Consider the following 18,378-nt stretch of genomic DNA (forward strand, 5'->3'; position numbering starts at 1 on the left):
GTCTATTCTAGCTTAGGTGGTTCTCCCTGAATTACTTAAATTAACCTCCTAATATACCCTACCGTTACTAGGACTAACTGTAAAACTTCTATAACGTAATTCAAAGAATTTCAATAGCAGATGAGTGCATAAAACACATTCTTAATAACAAAAGACTTCCTGTGCATCTATACATCTAAATTCTTCAATGCTAAAGCACAGTATTAACTATTTATGACACATGTATGAAGATGCTTAGCTAGTACGAACTATTTCTAACACTTTGAACAAAAATATGGCATCCACCTGATCTTGTACTCTAGGGGGGGGGGGGGTATCAAACGTTTCCAACGCTTGCTTTTGAAACATTCAGAACATATGTACATATACAATTGTCTATAGGCCTACCATAAGCTGGACCAAGTAAATATTTTAAACACATGTCTGAACTCAACTGAAATACTCTATAATTAAATTTCTTTCCTGACAAACCTATTCATCAGGATTTCATATTATCATCTATATAGAGTGTTTTAGCAATGCATTAAAAATGCATGTTTTGGTCTGCATTAATTGCCTGTGCAGTATCAGAGCGTATCCCTAAAAAGGACCGAAATCCGAAGAATATCCCATAGGCTCCTGTACTAAATTTGCTATTGAATATGAGAGCATATTCAGCAGTAGGCTTATAGTGTGAATGTGTGAAATATACAATGCGTACAACGATGAAAGCAATGCGATACGTAGCAATAGTACAACGACGCTCAATGACGTCATAATGGACTACATGCAAGTCGCATATCAACGACCAAATTTGACCTTATGAAGTGATGATGCCATTATGTGATAAGTGAAATGACTTCAGTCAAATTTCTTCCTCCATTAATTGGTAGGGGTGGGGTAGATGGTAATCATGATATTGGATGGCTTTATTTAATGGAATACCAGAAATATTCCACTCGTTAAAGCCAATATTCCACAAATCGCAGCCATCCAATATAACATAAGTATTCATGTCTTGAGCAGTTGAATGTTAATCAGATCTTTTGAATCCTCCATATAAATGTACTGATCTTCCATATTCTTGAGAACTCCCAGAGAGTGAAATATGAACTTATATTTGGTCGCCAAAAACAACAGCCATTATATGAATACTGAAGTTCTGGGCCCCATCTTACAAAGAGTTGCGATCGATCTGATCAATCTCAAGTATATGGAAATCCATACATACCATAATTATTTTTACAAAAAATATGCATGATGTCCTTTGTAAACAGAGAGCATCACACTGAATGTTCAAGAAAACAATGAATGTATGATTATACGTCACATCTAGAAAATATTTTGAACAAACATGCATTTTAGATGTTGACGTTGCTGGCTCTCCATTGTTGCGATTGATCAGATTAATCGCAACTCTTTGTGAGACGGGGCCCCTATGATGTATATATAAAATTATTATTACTACAGATATAACTGCTTTCGGACACAGAGTGGTTATGTTGTCTTTGATGCTATTATATCTGTATTTTATGTTTTTTGTTTTAGGCTGAAAGAGAATGGGCAGATGAAAGAATGATACAACTCAACCCATTGAGAGAGGTAAGGAAAGGAACCATTTCTTACCAGTTGACTGGATAAAAAACCCAGGGACTTGTTGTGTGAAGCAAAGCTTAAAGATAAATGCCAGTTGTGGTAACAATCTCAAAATTACTTTTTACAGAATCCAATATAATGACCACCCAAGTGCCTGTTTGTATGAATAAAAAATATGTGCCAAAGGATTCTGGAAGAAATTGTGTAATTGCTGAGAAATAAGCGGGGATTTTGGCACTTGACTACTTGAACACATATTGAGACCGTTGTATTTGTCTTACGTTACAAATTATTTATTTATATAATTTGAACATTTGTTGGTATCTTTCCTACTCTGGTATTGTGATTTTATAATTGATGTAACACATCATTTGATTTATCAGGTGGCCAAGCTTGTAGCTGAGCTTGAAGATCGGTTGTCCAATGCCAACATCCGTCTCCCGAAGGGTAACCCACGCAATCAACAGAGACAAGATCCCACACATAATCTACTCATCCTCAAGGTCAGTGTCTTTCATGACCTTTGACATTTCTTGACATTTGATATCTCTAATGACCTTTGACATCTCTTGACATTTGATATCTCTAATGACCTTGGACATTTCTTGACATTTGATATCTCTAATGACCTTTGACATTTGATATCTCTAATGACCTTTGACATCTCTTGACATTTGATATCTCTAATGACCTTTGACATTTCTTGACATTTGATATCTCTAATGACCTTTGACATTTGATATCTCTAATGACCTTTGACATCTCTTGACATTTGATATCTCTAATGACCTTTGACATTTCTTGACATTTGATATCTCTAAATGACCTTTGACATCTCTTGACATTTGATATCTCTAATGACCTTTGACATTTCTTGACTTTTGATATCTCTAATGACCTTTGACATCTCTTGACATTTGATATCTCTAATGACCTTTGACATTTCTTGACCTTTGACATCTCTTAACATTTGATATCTCTAATGACCTTTGATATTTCTTGACTTTTGATATCTCTAATGACCTTTGACATTTCTTGACACTTGATATCTCTAATGACCTTTGACATCTCTTGGGGTATAACATGGAGAGATGGAGGTAGACTTGCAAAAGTTGACCTGCCATAAGTATAACATGAACCCAAGTGGAAGCAATTTTTTTAGACCAGGGTAGCGTTTCATGAAAAGACTTTACCCGACATGTCCCATTTTATCTGACAGTTACCATGGTAACTGTGCTTCTCAGCCAATCAAAATCAAGGAAAGAAGAAAAATGTTGATGAAACGCTCCCCTGATTATTCAAAACATTTGTCATGTACTTCAGTCAGATATCTCCCAAGTCAAACAGGCATCTGTGTACTTTGTGATATAACATTTAGCTTAAACAGGTCACCAGTTGTTCGTAAACTCATTGTGACTTACGAACGGCTTTATGAAACTCCCACTGTGTTTCATGAAATACTAATGAGTCATACTTTCAAATGATACAGTTGTGCTCAAAAGTTAATGAACCCCACCACAAAATGCACTTTGCCATGCTGAGTGTTGAATGTAGAAAACAACACTACAATGTTTGACGAGCCCAGAGAGACAAACTAAATTGTATGTAATATTTTGTCACCCAACCTCACAATTGAATATCTAAAACATGGCAGAACACTTTGAATACGTTCATTTTCTAGTGGGGTTCACTAACTTTTGAGGACCACTGTATATGTTTCCTAATAATTAATTGATAATTAATTTTCTCACAAATGATCACGAAATTTTGATTTCCCTTTCAAGGTCAGCCTCAAGGTCACATTTTGCCAGCCTTAGGCACTGACCTTGGGCTATATCATGTGTACAACGTGTATGGGAGAAGGTTTTCTCCAGTGGCCCCAAGACTTGGAAGTACCTGCCTCGACGACTTCCCTGATTGATACACCCCTTATATGATAGTTATATATTGATTGCTGCTTTGGTTTTCTTTGAATGACAGGTTGTGCTAGCTGGGGCATTCTATCCCAACTTCTTCACCTGGGTTCCGTCTGATGAAGCAGAGTCCTTGAAGATACTGTCGGGCAAAGATCCATGCACTACGGTCATGGTGAGTAGGATATACTTGTTCATATTATTATGTTTATGATTACAAAAAAGTGCCAAGAATTTCCCTTTTTGAGGACCGAGTATCATGAACAAGATTACATTTCCTATTTGTATTGCAGACGTTCTTGCCACGACGCAACTCATTGAAATTGTTATTATGTAGAGGCTATGATGATATCCCGCTTATGGTGTTTCCAAGCACTTAGCAGATGTATTATTATCCTAGTCATTGGAATCTGGCATTTCTGCATATGACGTATGCACAATCTCCACTCCATGAGGAGTATTCCTGTTATGAGCAGTTGTTCTTTTTATTTCATTAACTGTATATTATTTTATTGTTGTATTTATTCTAATACAGCAATAAAAAACAGGCTGTCAGCTACATACGAAAAGCTGTTTCAGCATGTCCACAGTCAAGACGCTCTTATAACTAAGCCAACAACATTACCATTTGCTTCTTAATTGGGCCCCTATTGAAAACCCAGGCATTTAACACTGCAGTCTTTTTATTTATTCATGCTGATTAGGTGAAGAACGTACCTCCTCACGGTGAACTGTATGCATCGTCCATTGGTAAACTCTTCCAGTGCTGCGGCAAGGGAAAGAAACTATTCTTTGAAGACACCAAGTAAGTGAACTTATTTTTTCACCAAATCACACTGTCAAATACACTGTGAAAAAGTACATCACATATGAAAAGCATAGGGTAATTGGAACTAAACATAGTAGAATGCCAATCGAAGTTAGCCCCTAATGAATTATGACTTTACCATATATTAAACAATGATTTAGATTAAATCACAATATTTGTACATAAATTAATTCTACTTAACAATCACTCACTGTACTCTTTTACATGTAACTTGTCCGTATATATTACCACTATTCTCTGCAAATTTTAAAAGTTAAAAAATGGAAGGGAAGAAAAAGAATAGTTTAATATAATTTGTATAATGAAATTCATTCCCAGTCCATATTTGATAAATTTTGAAATTGTTTGAGTGCTTAGTATGAGAAATAAAAACTTCATATACATGTATTTGAAACTTGTCTGTTGGATTTTATTGTTTTAATAAATCAATTGTTCATTATCTTCAGGTTGTTTGTCCAGTTTGAAAGACAGAGTGATTACAGTGCCATCCTACCAGCTGTCTACCATGCTGTCAAAATGAGGTATATATATATGGTATTCATATTTATTCATAGTTCTTTATTATCATGTATATTCTCTTTGCTATATATGACATTCTAATAACAATAGTTCATATTTCTATGAAGAAAAAACATGACTTGGACAAGATTATTTCAATGTTTTACTGACCTATCAAATTTGAATTCTGTGTTTTCTTGCAGACATCTGAAGATGCCATTGGAGTTGGGTGTCTTTGAGATAGATCAGGAGACCAAAGTGGAATCAAACGTTGGAAGGGGACACTTCAAATCACACAGGTAATACTTTACCACAGGATGGTTTAGAGCTAAATGATTGTAGTTGTGGCAAAGAATGATTTCACAAAGGTGTATATGAAATTAAGGTTAATTGTCACAATGGGTGATTTCAAGTTCAGTGTTGACCTTTGGGTGTTGGTGTTAGGTCAATTTTACACGATTATAATGCCAAACATAAAATGAAGATGGTCCCGAAAAGTCACTCACTAGTTGTTGAGATGTCAGTAATGTGATTTGGATCAGTTTTACAAACTATGAATAAGTTTTGGAGCTAGGGGAAGCAATCCAAATTTCAACACCAACACTGGAGTAGAAATCACCCCATATCATCATAGATCTAGTTCTGGAGAGCATTTCATCAGCAAATTGTCCGATTAGATGTCAGATCTGACAATGTGCTTTATTCTAATTGGCTGAGAAGCACTTATGCTATGGTAGCTGTTATATAAAACACACTTAGTCGGATAATTCGCCAAACAAGTCCTTTCATGAAATGCTCTCCTGGTCCATTTGAATAAACCCAACTCTTTAAAATCATGAAAACGGAGCTGTATTACAAATGATCACATTAAAGATCATAGAAATAGATGAGCACATGTTTGGAAATAGACCCTGCAACTGGCTTGAATGTCATGCATTTCCACCTGAATCTTTGTGTATATTTTGTTTTGTTTACTCATAACAAACACTTTGTGATATATGAAAGTATTTAATTGTTTTGGTCCGATTTGTTTGGTTTCCTGGTTGACAGATACCAAGTCTTCCTGATTGACAGAAAGACTTCCTTTAAATTGAATGATTTTACTAGCTGAAAATGACAAAAAAAAATTTGTGTGAAGAGCTGCAGATTTTCAACATCTCCCTGATTCATTCATTGATTTCTTTCATTGGATTTAGTGTAATCAACAAAGACCTTTCCCTTCCTCACTAAACTCTCCCTTAAAGGTGAATATTAAAGTTGGCAGTTCTGTCGTAGTTATATGTGACAGGTTAGTTCAGTGTGTGTACGATTGATACCTCTTGTCTCTCATATAGGACGGCTGTCAGCATGTCTTCTGGGGGCCCGCAGCAAGTACCCCTCCCAGATGCTTCTACTGATTGGTGTCTTATCATGCCTACTGCTGTAAGTCATCTATACTTCTTAACCTCTCCCAGTTTTCCTTAAAAAGGAAATGAAAATTCAGGAAAAACAAAGAATTCACAGAATTTTAAGGAAAACAGAATTTTTCACCCCCAAAAATTTGAAATTTGAATTTATGAAAAATGAAGTGAAGAAATCAAGAAAATATCAAAGCAAAATTTGATTAAACAAAATTGCGTAGAATTGAAAAGATTGGCCCATAAGATCTTTTCACAGAGTTTAGCATGCGTTTGTTCAGATTTATCTGGGTGGAAAATAATGATTTTACTTAGATTTTCACTATTTACAATTGATGTATCATATGCTTTGTACATGTTTTTTTTAAACATTTTGATGGTATTATGAAATAAATGAATTGAATTGAGTAGAAGCAGTAAAGAAGCCTTTCATTTCATCATTGCAGGTTGTAGATGGGAATAGATTCTGGGCTCATTACATGAATGAAGAAACCCTACAGATCATGTTGACTCTCCTTGAGAAAGCTAATGATGCTGGATATAGAGAGTTAGAGGTAAGAAAACATCTATTTTTATGTTATTAACTCTATACCTGCTCCCCACGCAACACACCTACTGCCAGTGCACTCAACCCTTAAGTGCCAGCAACTAATCCCCCCTTTGCCAAGTTTATTTTGGGTAATGCTCAAGAGAGTGATTTTCTAATATTGATCATATTTGAGACACTATAACTTTTCATTCGTAGGTTATATGAAAAAAAGTTGTACATAAAAGTTGTGGGGAATTTCATAATCTCTCCATTGATGCCCATATTTTCTGATGATTTTCTAGCTTTATTTCTGTAAATTAGCAATATTCATGTATAGTCCCTCACTTGTTTGCGTGCACCGTTTTAGTGTGTTGTGTCTATGTGCAATCCTAGCATATACATTCCTGTACTGTACACTACATGCATGTAGTAATGAAATAGTGGTTTTATTGTCTCACCTGCATAGCAGAGTGAGACTATAGGCGCCGCTTTTCCGACGGCGGCGGCGTCAACACCAAATCTTAACCTGAGGTTAAGTTTTTGAAATGACAGCATAACTTAGAAAGTATATGGACCTAGTTCATGAAACTTATACATAAGGTTAATCAAGTATTACTGAACATCCTGCCTGAGTTTCATGTCACATGACCAAGGTCAAAGGTCATTTAGGGTCAATGAACTTAGACCATGTTGGGGGAATCAACATCAAAATCTTAACCTAAGGTTAAGTTTTTGAAATGTCATCATAACTTAGAAAATATATGGACCTAGTTCATGAAACTTATACATAAGGTTAATCAAGTATCACTGAACATTCTGCATGAGTTTCACGTCTCATGACCAAGGTCAAAGGTCATTTAGGGTCAATGAACTTTGGCCGAATTGGGGGTATCTGTTGAATTACCATCATAACTTTGAAAGTTTATGGATCTGATTCATGAAACTTGGACATAATAGTAATCAAGTATTACTGAACATCCTGTGCAAGTTTCAGGTCACATGATCAAGGTCAAAGGTCATTTAGGGTCAATGAACTTTGGCCAAATTGGGGTATTTGTTGAATTACAGCCATAAATTTGAAAGTGTGTTGGTCTAGTTCATAAAACTTGGACATAATAGTAATCAAGTATCACTGAACATCCTGTGCGAGTTTCAGGTCACATGATCAAGGTCAAAGGTCATGTAAGGTCAAAGAACTTTGGCCACGTTGGGGGTATTTGTTGAATTGCCATCATATCTCTATAAGTGTATTGGTCTAGTTCATAAAACGTGGAAACGTGGAAGTAACCAAGTATCACTGAACATCTTGTGCGAGTTATAGTAGTTTTCAAAATCGGCACTGCTGCTATATTGAATCGCGTGATGCAGGTGAGACGGCCAGAGGCATTCCACTTGTTGATTTTTTCTCAGCTTTTTTTAAATTTTTTTTTTATACCTGACCATAAATGTTTGATAGGAAAGAAAGTAATCTCCTCTAATCCCCTGACTCTTCTATCACTTCCTTGGTTTTGTTCCATTGACCCCCCCCCCCCCAAAAAAAATGAGTGGATTATGTCCTAATTCCACTCACAACAAAGTATCGATTTTTCTGTGTTATATGTAGAGCCTAATTACTCTTGTACGTTCACAAGTAGCTCTCGTTCTTTGTAATTCCTGCATTACCTATTTACAATACCTGTATAACAATTATCACATCTGTATACTACATGCTTTACTTGATTGTTTAGAAGGGAAAGAATTCGAAAGTAGACTTGTAGACACTTTTGAAATACGTTTTATATCTATGAAAAAAAAATCATCCCATCTTATTTATGTAACCATGCAGCCTAATAATACTTATTGTTTTAGTTTCTTTTAGTGTTTTATATGATTCCTTCCTAAATACATTAGTATTTGATGTGTACATATAATTATGATAGGTATACGATTCATAGTTTCAGTCAAGGATGTAATGCATAACCAGCTCTTCCCCCCCCCCCCTCTTCTCCAAGCGTGTATAGTATTAAACTCAATACGTGGTTATGGTATTTTTTTTCTCTCTTTCTCACTCTCCCTCTCTCCTTCCTACCCCCTCATCCATCACATGCACTCTTTTGCTATAGTTTTTTTTAATCTAGTCTTATATCCAATTCATATTGATAAATGTTTTTTTTTTGCTGAATTTGAGTGAATCTATTTTTTCTTTTGGATGAAATCAGTTTGTCTCTATTTCATTTATATCACTTTGAAGTATGAGTATAGAAGTAAGAATGAATATCTCCAAATTGTTTATAAACTCTCACTCTCTCTTTCAATCAAGTGCAGTCATAATTTTGCCCTTACACTTACACTTTCATCTCGCTTGCTCATTTTACATCCCCCTTCATCTCTCTTTCATTTGTATCCTGAAATCTCCCATTCACTGGTTTAGCTATGACTCCTTTCCAATATCACTTTTTTCATATGGCACAGCATACTCTTAACATGCGAACCTAACTGCATAAACATGTTCTGTATATCTATTTGGTTTACAGCTATTTATTGAAAGAATTCAAAATGCAAACAAGAATTTTAGTAAATATTGCAATATTAAAATTTACATATTGACCTGACAATGTTGTATGTACCACAATGAAATGAAAATGAAGAAACAAATAGTGAAAGGGCTCTATGCAGTGCAATGATATGAAATAATCAAGGATATAAATATGATAGTACAATCAGAACAACCCTGGTAACATGCTGACATCTGATTTTTGTCTCACCTGCATAGCAGAGTGAGACTATAGGCGCCGCTTTTCCGACGGCGGCGGCGGCGTCAACACCAAATCTTAACCTGAGGTTAAGTTTTTGAAATGACAGCATAACTTAGAAAGTATATGGACCTAGTTCATGAAACTTGGCCATAAGGTTAATCAAGTATTACTAAACATCCTGTCTGAGTTTCATGTCACATGACCAAGGTCAAAGGTCATTTAGGGTCAATGAACTTAGACCATGTTGGGGGAATCAACATCAAAATCTTAACCTAAGGTTAAGTTTTTGAAATGTCATCATAACTTAGAAAATATATGGACCTAGTTCATGAAACTTATACATAAGGTTAATCAAGTATCACTGAACATCCTGCCTGAGTTTTAGGTCACATGACCAAGGTCAAAGGTCATTTAGGGTCAATGATTTTTGACCATGTTGGGAGAATTATTTTCAAAATCTTAACCGAAGGTTAAGTTTTTGAAATGACATCATAACTTAGAAAGTATATGGACCTAGTTCATGAAACTTGGGCATAAGGTTAATCAAGTATTAGTGAACATCCTGCTTGAGTTTCACATCACATGACCAAGGTCAAAGGTCATTTAGGGTCAATGAACTTTGGCCGAATTGGGGGTATCTGTTGAATTACCATCATAACTTTGAAAGTTTATGGATCTGATTCATGAAACTTGGACATAATAGTAATCAAGTATTACTGAACATCCTGTGCAAGTTTCAGGTCACATGATCAAGGTCAAAGGTCATTTAGGGTCAATGAACTTTGGCCAAATTGGGGTATTTGTTGAATTACAGCCATAAATTTGAAAGTGTGTTGGTCTAGTACATAAAACTTGGACATAATAGTAATCAAGTATCACTGAACATCCTGTGCGAGTTTCAGGTCACATGATCAAGGTCAAAGGTCATGTAAGGTCAAAGAACTTTGGCCACGTTGGGGGTATTTGTTGAATTGCCATCATATCTCTATAAGTGTATTGGTCTAGTTCATAAAACGTGGAAATAAGAGTAACCAAGTATCACTGAACATCTTGTGCGAGTTATAGTAGTTTTCAAAATCAGCACTGCTGCTATATTGAATCGCGTGATGCAGGTGAGACGGCCAGAGGCATTCCACTTGTTTTTTTTACACGGTATTTGCATTAGTCAATACAAATTTGCAAGTTATGGCATTAAAAAATAAGATGGGTAACATGACACAGTAAGATTGCAATGAAATCGCACGATCAAGAAAATAAAGATATAGCATAATGTTAGGTAGATAGTACTCTGAAATCTCTATATTGCAATAAAGTCACATCATAACGTAATGCGTATTGTAATGTAAAACCTTGGCGCTGGCATCAGATAAGATAGTACAAAATTTTACTAGGTCTTATAGCTTTTCATATGGGATTCTTTTTCATGTCCAAAATTTATTGCACTGTATAATCTGGCAGAGGGAGTTTAACTTTCAGAGTCGTTTTGATAGTTATCAGTTCCGTCTTCTTCTTGACACGAATCTCTATGCGTGGGACCGTAGTCATCGTCTGAGCTCTTGGACTCGCTCTCCGCCAGAGATTCCTCGGAGTCCGAATCTGCCCGGGGCTGTGCATCCCTCAGTACCATCGCTCTGTCTGACTTCATCTGGGTCATAAAGTCTCTGCCCCTTCCTCCATTGAGCCATAATGCTCATAAAATCCCGCAAAAAACTTGAAAAAGTCAAATGTAAGTCGTAGTTATTAGAGCAGTATTCTGATAGCTCGATTCGTACACCGTACAATAAAAACTATTTCAGCGTGGGTGCGATACACAATTCAATGCAATCGGCGTACACAATTCAATGCAATCGGCGTAAACAATTAGCATTATGCCGTATGTGCGCAGTCATGCACGAAGCAGGGGAAGGAAGTGCGATCAGTCATGTACAAAGCAGTCGATCGATAGTGCGCTTGCATGTATGAAGCAGTGAAGGGTCGGCGTGCATGCAAGGCCGTGGCAGGTTATGAGTTAAGAAATGCATCATCTAATCTGTTATAAGGGATTTTTTTTCTCTTCAATGTACGACAGATTCGAGAACACAGTAAAATGTATTGATAATGCCAGTCAAATTACAATGAACAGCTGGGAGGTCTTTGTAGAAAATTGGTGAACGGGAACAGCAGTTTAGTCCCAAGTTTTGGAGCTGACGAAAAATTGCAACGAAACTAAAGTTTTGATTCACCAAATTTCGACAGACTTCTTGGTTGTTCATTTTCATGGAGGGCATTTGAAAATATATTTTCTATGTTCTTGAATCCGTCATGGGTCGTGGAGCGAAAGCTCCCTCTTGGTTAGATATATGAATACATTCATAATCTTGAAGAGGATTTTTTTCAATGACATTAAAAGTTTGTACTCATCAAGTGATTTTTCTGAAAATAGAAAATGTTACTGAGCTATTTTGAAAAGCTTTATGAGCTGAACTTTAACACAAATGTGGTAGAAAATTCTTTGAATTTCTTCAAGCGATATTTGCATTGCAAACAAAAGCAGATTTCTGGGACCATGTTTCACCAAAATTTTAAATTGTAAATGTTACAAGTTGGTATTTTACCCCTTTCCTGTGGATTATGATTTTTATATATTTTTTTTTTACTTATTTTTTCCCCCATAATTCCTCCATCCCTCTAGATAGATGGCGCATAATAAATGCTGTGTTTATTATTATTATTATTATTATCATTATATGTATACCAATTTTGATTATAATGTCAAGGCTTTAGATATGAATGAGATAAGAGAAGGAGATTTGGTGCTTGCCCCGTACACTGATGATAACCAAACCAGATACTTCAGGGCTAAGATCCTACACATCAGACGTCCTTCAAGGGACAGCATGCAGGTTAGTCTCTCAATTTGTGTGTTTCATAATACATGCATGTGAAGTGCACCCTCACTGTGTCGTCACTCTTGAGGTATTGTTCGACCGTAATGTACTCAACAGCATGCTTTAATGACAATGTTTCTCTTTTAAAGTTAAAAGACAGAAGTTGCAGCAAACAATTATTTCATGAGAAAGTCTTTAAAATCAAGGTTAATGGCCACAATATTATCACAGATCGAGATCTGGTACATTGAAATAAACTTATGTTTGTGAATTCTTGATATTTTAGCTGAAAACCGATAATTCTGATGATCACTAACACAGGAAAGCATATGTGGGACAGTGTATTGATATTGCTCGGAAAAATACCCGACGTTTGATGGAACTCCGTGCCTATTTTGCTCATTTCTCAGCAATTAGGCATTTTCTTTTAGAGTCACTTGGCACATATTTTTTATTCATACATACAAACACTTTAGTGGTAATTTTATTGGATTCTGTTCGAACTCATTTTGAGCTCGTTACCAAAACTGGTATTTATCTTTAAAGTATTAAAAAACACTACAGTTTACCTGTTATCTCACTTTTAGTTGTACTGATTAATCCTGTTGGTCCCTTCTATTTTAAATCTTTGTTTATACAAATATTTCTTTACTTTTTCAATTCTCACTCGAGATTTGTGTTATCTTGTATGTGGTCAACCAGCAAGCCTCTCGTGAACATTGGCGATGCAAGTATTATGAAATCCTGATTTGAAATAGCAAATGATTTATAAAGGAGAAAGGGATGGGTGGTGATACAGCTCAGAAAATTATGCTAATTTATGCGTAAATCAGACCTTTTACTATAGAGCATGTATTGAAGGTAGATGTAGATGCTCTTTCTTGTGTTATCAAGTATACCTGAACAAAGATTGGAATCAAATTTAATTGCTTCATTTCTTTAATTTGATATTTTTTTAATACTGTATATCTTATGTATTCCTTTGTTGTTTGTATCCTTTTGTTTTGGGGTTTTGCAAAAATTAAATTAATTGGCGACACTATTTGGATCATTACCAGTATCAGACTAAAACTAATTGACTTTAATCATTAATCGTTAGGTGATCATACATTTATGAGTATATTCTTAAAACACAGTATGTATTGTATTTGTACATGAACTCAATTTTTTTGGGCAATTTTCAAATCCCATGTGCAATTACAAAAAAATTGCATAATTTGAGAATGGCATACTCGTTCATCACACATTTGGTGTGCAAAGATGTGAAAATTTCTACAATAAAAAGGCATGCAGTGTTGCACTACCATCTTTGTGTGTATTTTGCAAAACATTTAGGAGATGGCTTCCAACCACAGCCCTCGGCGATTAATGCTCAAATATGATTGTTTTGTTTCCAGGGAAACCAAGTGGAGGTGTTCTTTGTAGACTACGGCAACAGGGAAGTGATTCCTGAGAAGTACCTGCGCTACTTACCCAAGTCACTGCTGAACATTCCATTCCAGGTGAAAAACCCTCTTCAGATCCAACTTCAAAATGCCTTTCTTGGTCTAATCGTCATTCAGCCCATTTACTATTTTGTCTGATTTGTAGTGAGGTTATCACTTGGTATAACACCAGTTATGGGGCGTTGCAAGAAACTTGCGATCAATTGCAAGTCAATTTTCGTTCACGAAATCAAGCATATGCCGTGTAATTAATTGTAAATTTTGCGATTGATTGCTAATCTGCTCCATGAAACAAGGAGTGTAATATTATTTGCTGTAGTTGAAAGTGATCAATCAATTGTAAAATTGCAACAGAATATTTGTGATTGATTGCAAATATTTTCTTGCAACACCCCCTTAGTCTATATGATTAGATGCCTGTTTCAGGGCCCGTGGGGGGCTGTACAAAAATGTAAAAATTACCATACAATTTTTTGCATGGTCAGCCCCCCCCCCCCTTTGAAAACCGTTCCGTGGCCCCTGTGTTTATGAATCAAATTTTCATTTGACAAAGTGCAAAATAATAAGTAAATAAAGCGGAAATTAGACCATCTTGCTGATAGACTAAATGACAGTCAGACAAAGTGAGTAATAGACCAAGTGACGTTGTTAGACCAAATAATGTTTAGACCAAATTGATAATAGACCAAGTGACGGTTAGTGTGTCAGACCAATTAATGTTTAGACCAAATTGATAATAGACCAAGTGACGGTTAGTGTGTTAGACCAAATTGATAATAGACCAAGTGATGGTTAGTGTGTTAGACCAATCAATGTTTAGACCAAATTGATAATAGACCAAGTGACGGTTAGTGTGTTAGACCAATCAGTGTTTGGACCAAATTGATAATAGACCAAGTGATGGTTAGTGTGTTAGACCAATACATGTTTAGTCCAAATTGATAATAGACCAAGTGACGGTTAGTGTGTTAGACCAATCAATGTTTAGTCCAAATTGATAATAGACCAAGTGACGGTTAGTGTGTTAGACCAATCAATGTTTAGACCAAATCAGTAATAGACCAAGTGGATATAGACCATGAAGTATGCGTTGATTAAATGGATTCTTTGCCTTTGCCTCATATTTTCTGTTTATGTACTTGACCATTACTAGCTGACATGAGCTACATGTATACAACTTGTGAACTATTTTTTCTTTTATCATCACAATGTACTTGGATAACCCCCAATCAAGCTCTCTGTAGCTTTCTGTTTTTATTGTATTTCGCTAAATAAATTTTACATTCATATACCCATGTTAAGAGGTTCAATGACATTTGCTCTGGCGACAATTGCCCTGATGGAAAATCTGCATGTTAAGCCAAGCATGAAACTTAACCTCCAAAACTAAATAAAGCCTAATCCTTATCTTTACATTTTTCTGAAACAAAAACTCTCATACAGTCCTAGCTCAAACCCTGGCTACGCCCTGTGAGATTTTAAGACCGGAACAAATGTTGCAGGAGCAAGTGTCTTGTCACTATGTAACAATGTGTTATGCTTTTTTTTCAATTGGTTTTAAGTATATAGTTTGAATGTATTTATTTTGTGTTGCTTGTGATTTTTCATTGGAAATAAAATATCAGTCAATCAATCTTTTGTGCTATTCTACGTAGGCCTTTGAGTGTGTTCTAGCCGGCATCAAGCCTCTCTACAAGCTGCCTCATAACCAGTGGCTTCCGAAGGCCAGAACAGTCCTCGAAGAGAACATCATCCAGAACATATCTTTCCAAGCCAAGGTGAGATTTGAGTTTGTCTTGTTGCAATGCTCCCCTGGGAGTGGAGAAAGGGTATGCATTGTGTGTGGGCGAACCAGGGGAGCGTTTCATGAAGGGACTTGTCAGACGTTTTATCCAAAAGTTTCCATATTAACAATGCCTCTCAGCCAATCAAAATCAAGGAAAGTTGTCAGATCTGACAACTTGTCGGATGAAAATGTTGATGAAACACTCCCAAGGATATGATGAGAGGGGAGTAACATATATCGTAAAGCCCGGCGCAGACTATGCGATTCATTGCGATCCCAATTTCAAAGAAGTTTGTAATAACATTTGATTTGAACATTCCTACCAATTAAATCTTAGCGATCAGGGTTCAGATAGTGGAAGGACTACTGAAATAAAAATTCAGGCTAGTTCGAGCTTCCCTGTAGGAATAAAAGCAAATTCAAATCCAAATCATAATGACGTCATCATCGGCTTTGACTTCAAGCCGATTTGGACTTTACTCAGACCACGAGGCCTGCCACAAAGCAAAATGCGATTTATCGAAAAATTGCGTCGCATCGTATCGCATAGTGTGCACTGGGCTTAAGATGGAAAAAAAGGTGGGAGTGTCTTCATGGCGCAATGTCAGTGTAAAGCTTTGTAAAAGGGAAAATGCTGATTTTAATAGATGATATTGATGATGATGATGATGATGATGATGGTGATGATGATGAGGATGATGATGGTCATGTTGATGATGATGAAGATGATGATGATGATGATGATGATTGATTAATAATGATGGAACCTAATACATATATAAATCAAAGCCTTCCAATTCCATTGCATTTCTACAGATCTTCTCGGTTGTTGATGGGGTAGTGAGACTCGACCTGTACAACACCCACGTGGAGCCCGAGCTCCACATCCAGGAGCTCCTGATCCAGATGGAGATTGCTGAGCAAGCGGAGGAGCCTCATCTCTCTAAGGTGAATCGCTTACAGAGAGAGATGGCACGGGAAGAGACGCGAAGACAGCACATCGTACATCCCGATCAAGTACCACGGTCGTTCGAGGAAGACTCTTGGAGACAGATGAACGTTGGACAGGGTGATCAGGGGAGGCACAAGAGGAGAGGCAAGGTGAGGTGGTATCCAAATCAAAACCTTTGATTTTTTAAATCTTCTGTTTAACATAGAAGGTGGACGGTGGAAGAAGTGTTAGGTCGGATGAGCCACCTTTGTTGATTTGGATAAGAAAATTAAAAGTTTGGACTTGCTACTAGTCTTACTACCTTTTGTGGAGCGTTGGGGCCTTGTTGATTAGTATACCGACTTTGAAGCAAGAGAATCATGGGTTCTAATCCCAGCCCCAGCATAATTTCCCTCCACAAGAAATTAATCCATGAACTGCACCAAGCAAGGTTCATGGGTACCAGCAGGAATTAATTCCTCACAAAGCTGTCAGCACCAGAATCGGTAGACTAAGCTTAGCAGGGGTAACGTAGGAGCGCCTTGAACAGCTGACAAAGTGGATATGTGCGCTATATAAATAACCTATTTTTTGTTATGGTGGTGGTGGGTTTTTTTACTGCGTATAGTCCCTCTTTGTTATTACCTTTTGTTTATGTGGGTATTAAATGTTTTCACCCAAAAAAAAGAAGTAAAGTAGACAATGGCCCATATTCTGACGTCCAGTTTAACTATGGCATATTCCAACTCTGCTCTAATCATTGAAATATATTATGAAATAACAATGTTTGATTTTATTTTCTTTACTGCACACTTTCCGCATGCTGTTATGGTGAAGAAAAAAAATTCTGATGTTAATTAAGTTTACTTTTTCTTCCAAGGTATATCTTCATGGTCCACACAGCCCATATGAGATCAATTTTGCCAGCATGACAAGAGTGGGTAGACTCAAGTAAGTTCTATTAATTTTATCAAATCTTATGCTCCTTGTGATAGAGTATCATTTTGATTGAAGAAAAGTAATAAATACTTTATAAAGTATAAGACCTTTAAATACCATTTTGAATTTAATTGCAGACATAAATGAATCATCAAATAAATTTTGTGTATTTACAGATATTTTGTTCTGCAAAGCCTACATTTATTGTATTATATTTCCTTTCCTCTTTTGCCGTGATATTTCAGCCATTTCACCCATTTACATTGTTACGTCATAACAATATGTACATTGACTATTACTACTACTAGGACATGCCGAGTTGACCGCAACAGCGTGAACTCTGTAGCTCTCAGCACAGAACCAGAAGACAAACACGAGAAAATGATGGTATCATCTCATGTAGGTCTGAATCCAACAGCTACCGTCCTCCAAGCCAGGAATACGACCTTGATGCCAAACATACCTGATCTACCTGCTCTAATCTGTATGCTCTTCGCTCCAACGATTGAGCTCAGGTATGTTGACCAAGGTCCTGTAACATAAATCTTATTGATTGATTGCGGGGCTGATATCTAAGATTGATATCCTCCAACCACTTGCAAGAACAAATAATGCTTTGAATTCTTTTGTGATAGTTTGTATCAAAGAATGGAATAAGTTCCCACAAAGCATTAGATCCAGTCCAACACTGCCCATATTTAAAAATTCATGTCGAAAATATTTATTTGCAAGATTACAAAATATCTTAAATTGAATCTTGATAAACCATGTGTTTGTGTGTGTATGTGTGTGTGGATTTTTGTATGTATTATTTATTTACTCTCTAGATTATCATTGTATACATTTTTCATCACATTCTTGTTGTAATGTTCTATAAAAGGGGTCCCTCTCACAAGCTCTGCATCTATGGGTTACCAAACCTATCATGTCTTCT

The 18,378-nt window shown here is 36.2% G+C and overlaps 1 protein-coding gene across 2 annotated transcripts in view; it reads left to right on the forward strand.

Annotated features, from left to right (window-relative positions):
* The window catches only part of LOC129264464 (ATP-dependent RNA helicase TDRD9-like), a 70,802-nt gene that overhangs the window by 39,583 nt on the left and 12,841 nt on the right, over nucleotides 1-18,378 (forward strand). For both annotated transcript variants that reach the window (XM_064102640.1, XM_054902345.2), the window contains 14 exons: nucleotides 1,528-1,581; nucleotides 1,959-2,078; nucleotides 3,556-3,663; nucleotides 4,193-4,293; nucleotides 4,764-4,838; nucleotides 5,019-5,114; nucleotides 6,150-6,237; nucleotides 6,659-6,766; nucleotides 12,233-12,358; nucleotides 13,741-13,845; nucleotides 15,444-15,566; nucleotides 16,391-16,675; nucleotides 17,386-17,456; nucleotides 17,753-17,959. In XM_064102640.1, the coding sequence (XP_063958710.1) occupies nucleotides 1,528-1,581; nucleotides 1,959-2,078; nucleotides 3,556-3,663; nucleotides 4,193-4,293; nucleotides 4,764-4,838; nucleotides 5,019-5,114; nucleotides 6,150-6,237; nucleotides 6,659-6,766; nucleotides 12,233-12,358; nucleotides 13,741-13,845; nucleotides 15,444-15,566; nucleotides 16,391-16,675; nucleotides 17,386-17,456; nucleotides 17,753-17,959 (1,667 nt within the window). The remainder of the gene's footprint in view (nucleotides 1-1,527; nucleotides 1,582-1,958; nucleotides 2,079-3,555; nucleotides 3,664-4,192; nucleotides 4,294-4,763; nucleotides 4,839-5,018; nucleotides 5,115-6,149; nucleotides 6,238-6,658; nucleotides 6,767-12,232; nucleotides 12,359-13,740; nucleotides 13,846-15,443; nucleotides 15,567-16,390; nucleotides 16,676-17,385; nucleotides 17,457-17,752; nucleotides 17,960-18,378) is intronic.

The sequence above is a fragment of the Lytechinus pictus genome, chromosome 7 (genome assembly GCF_037042905.1).
Source record: "Lytechinus pictus isolate F3 Inbred chromosome 7, Lp3.0, whole genome shotgun sequence".
In the NCBI taxonomy this organism is placed as follows: Eukaryota; Metazoa; Echinodermata; class Echinoidea; order Temnopleuroida; family Toxopneustidae; genus Lytechinus; species Lytechinus pictus.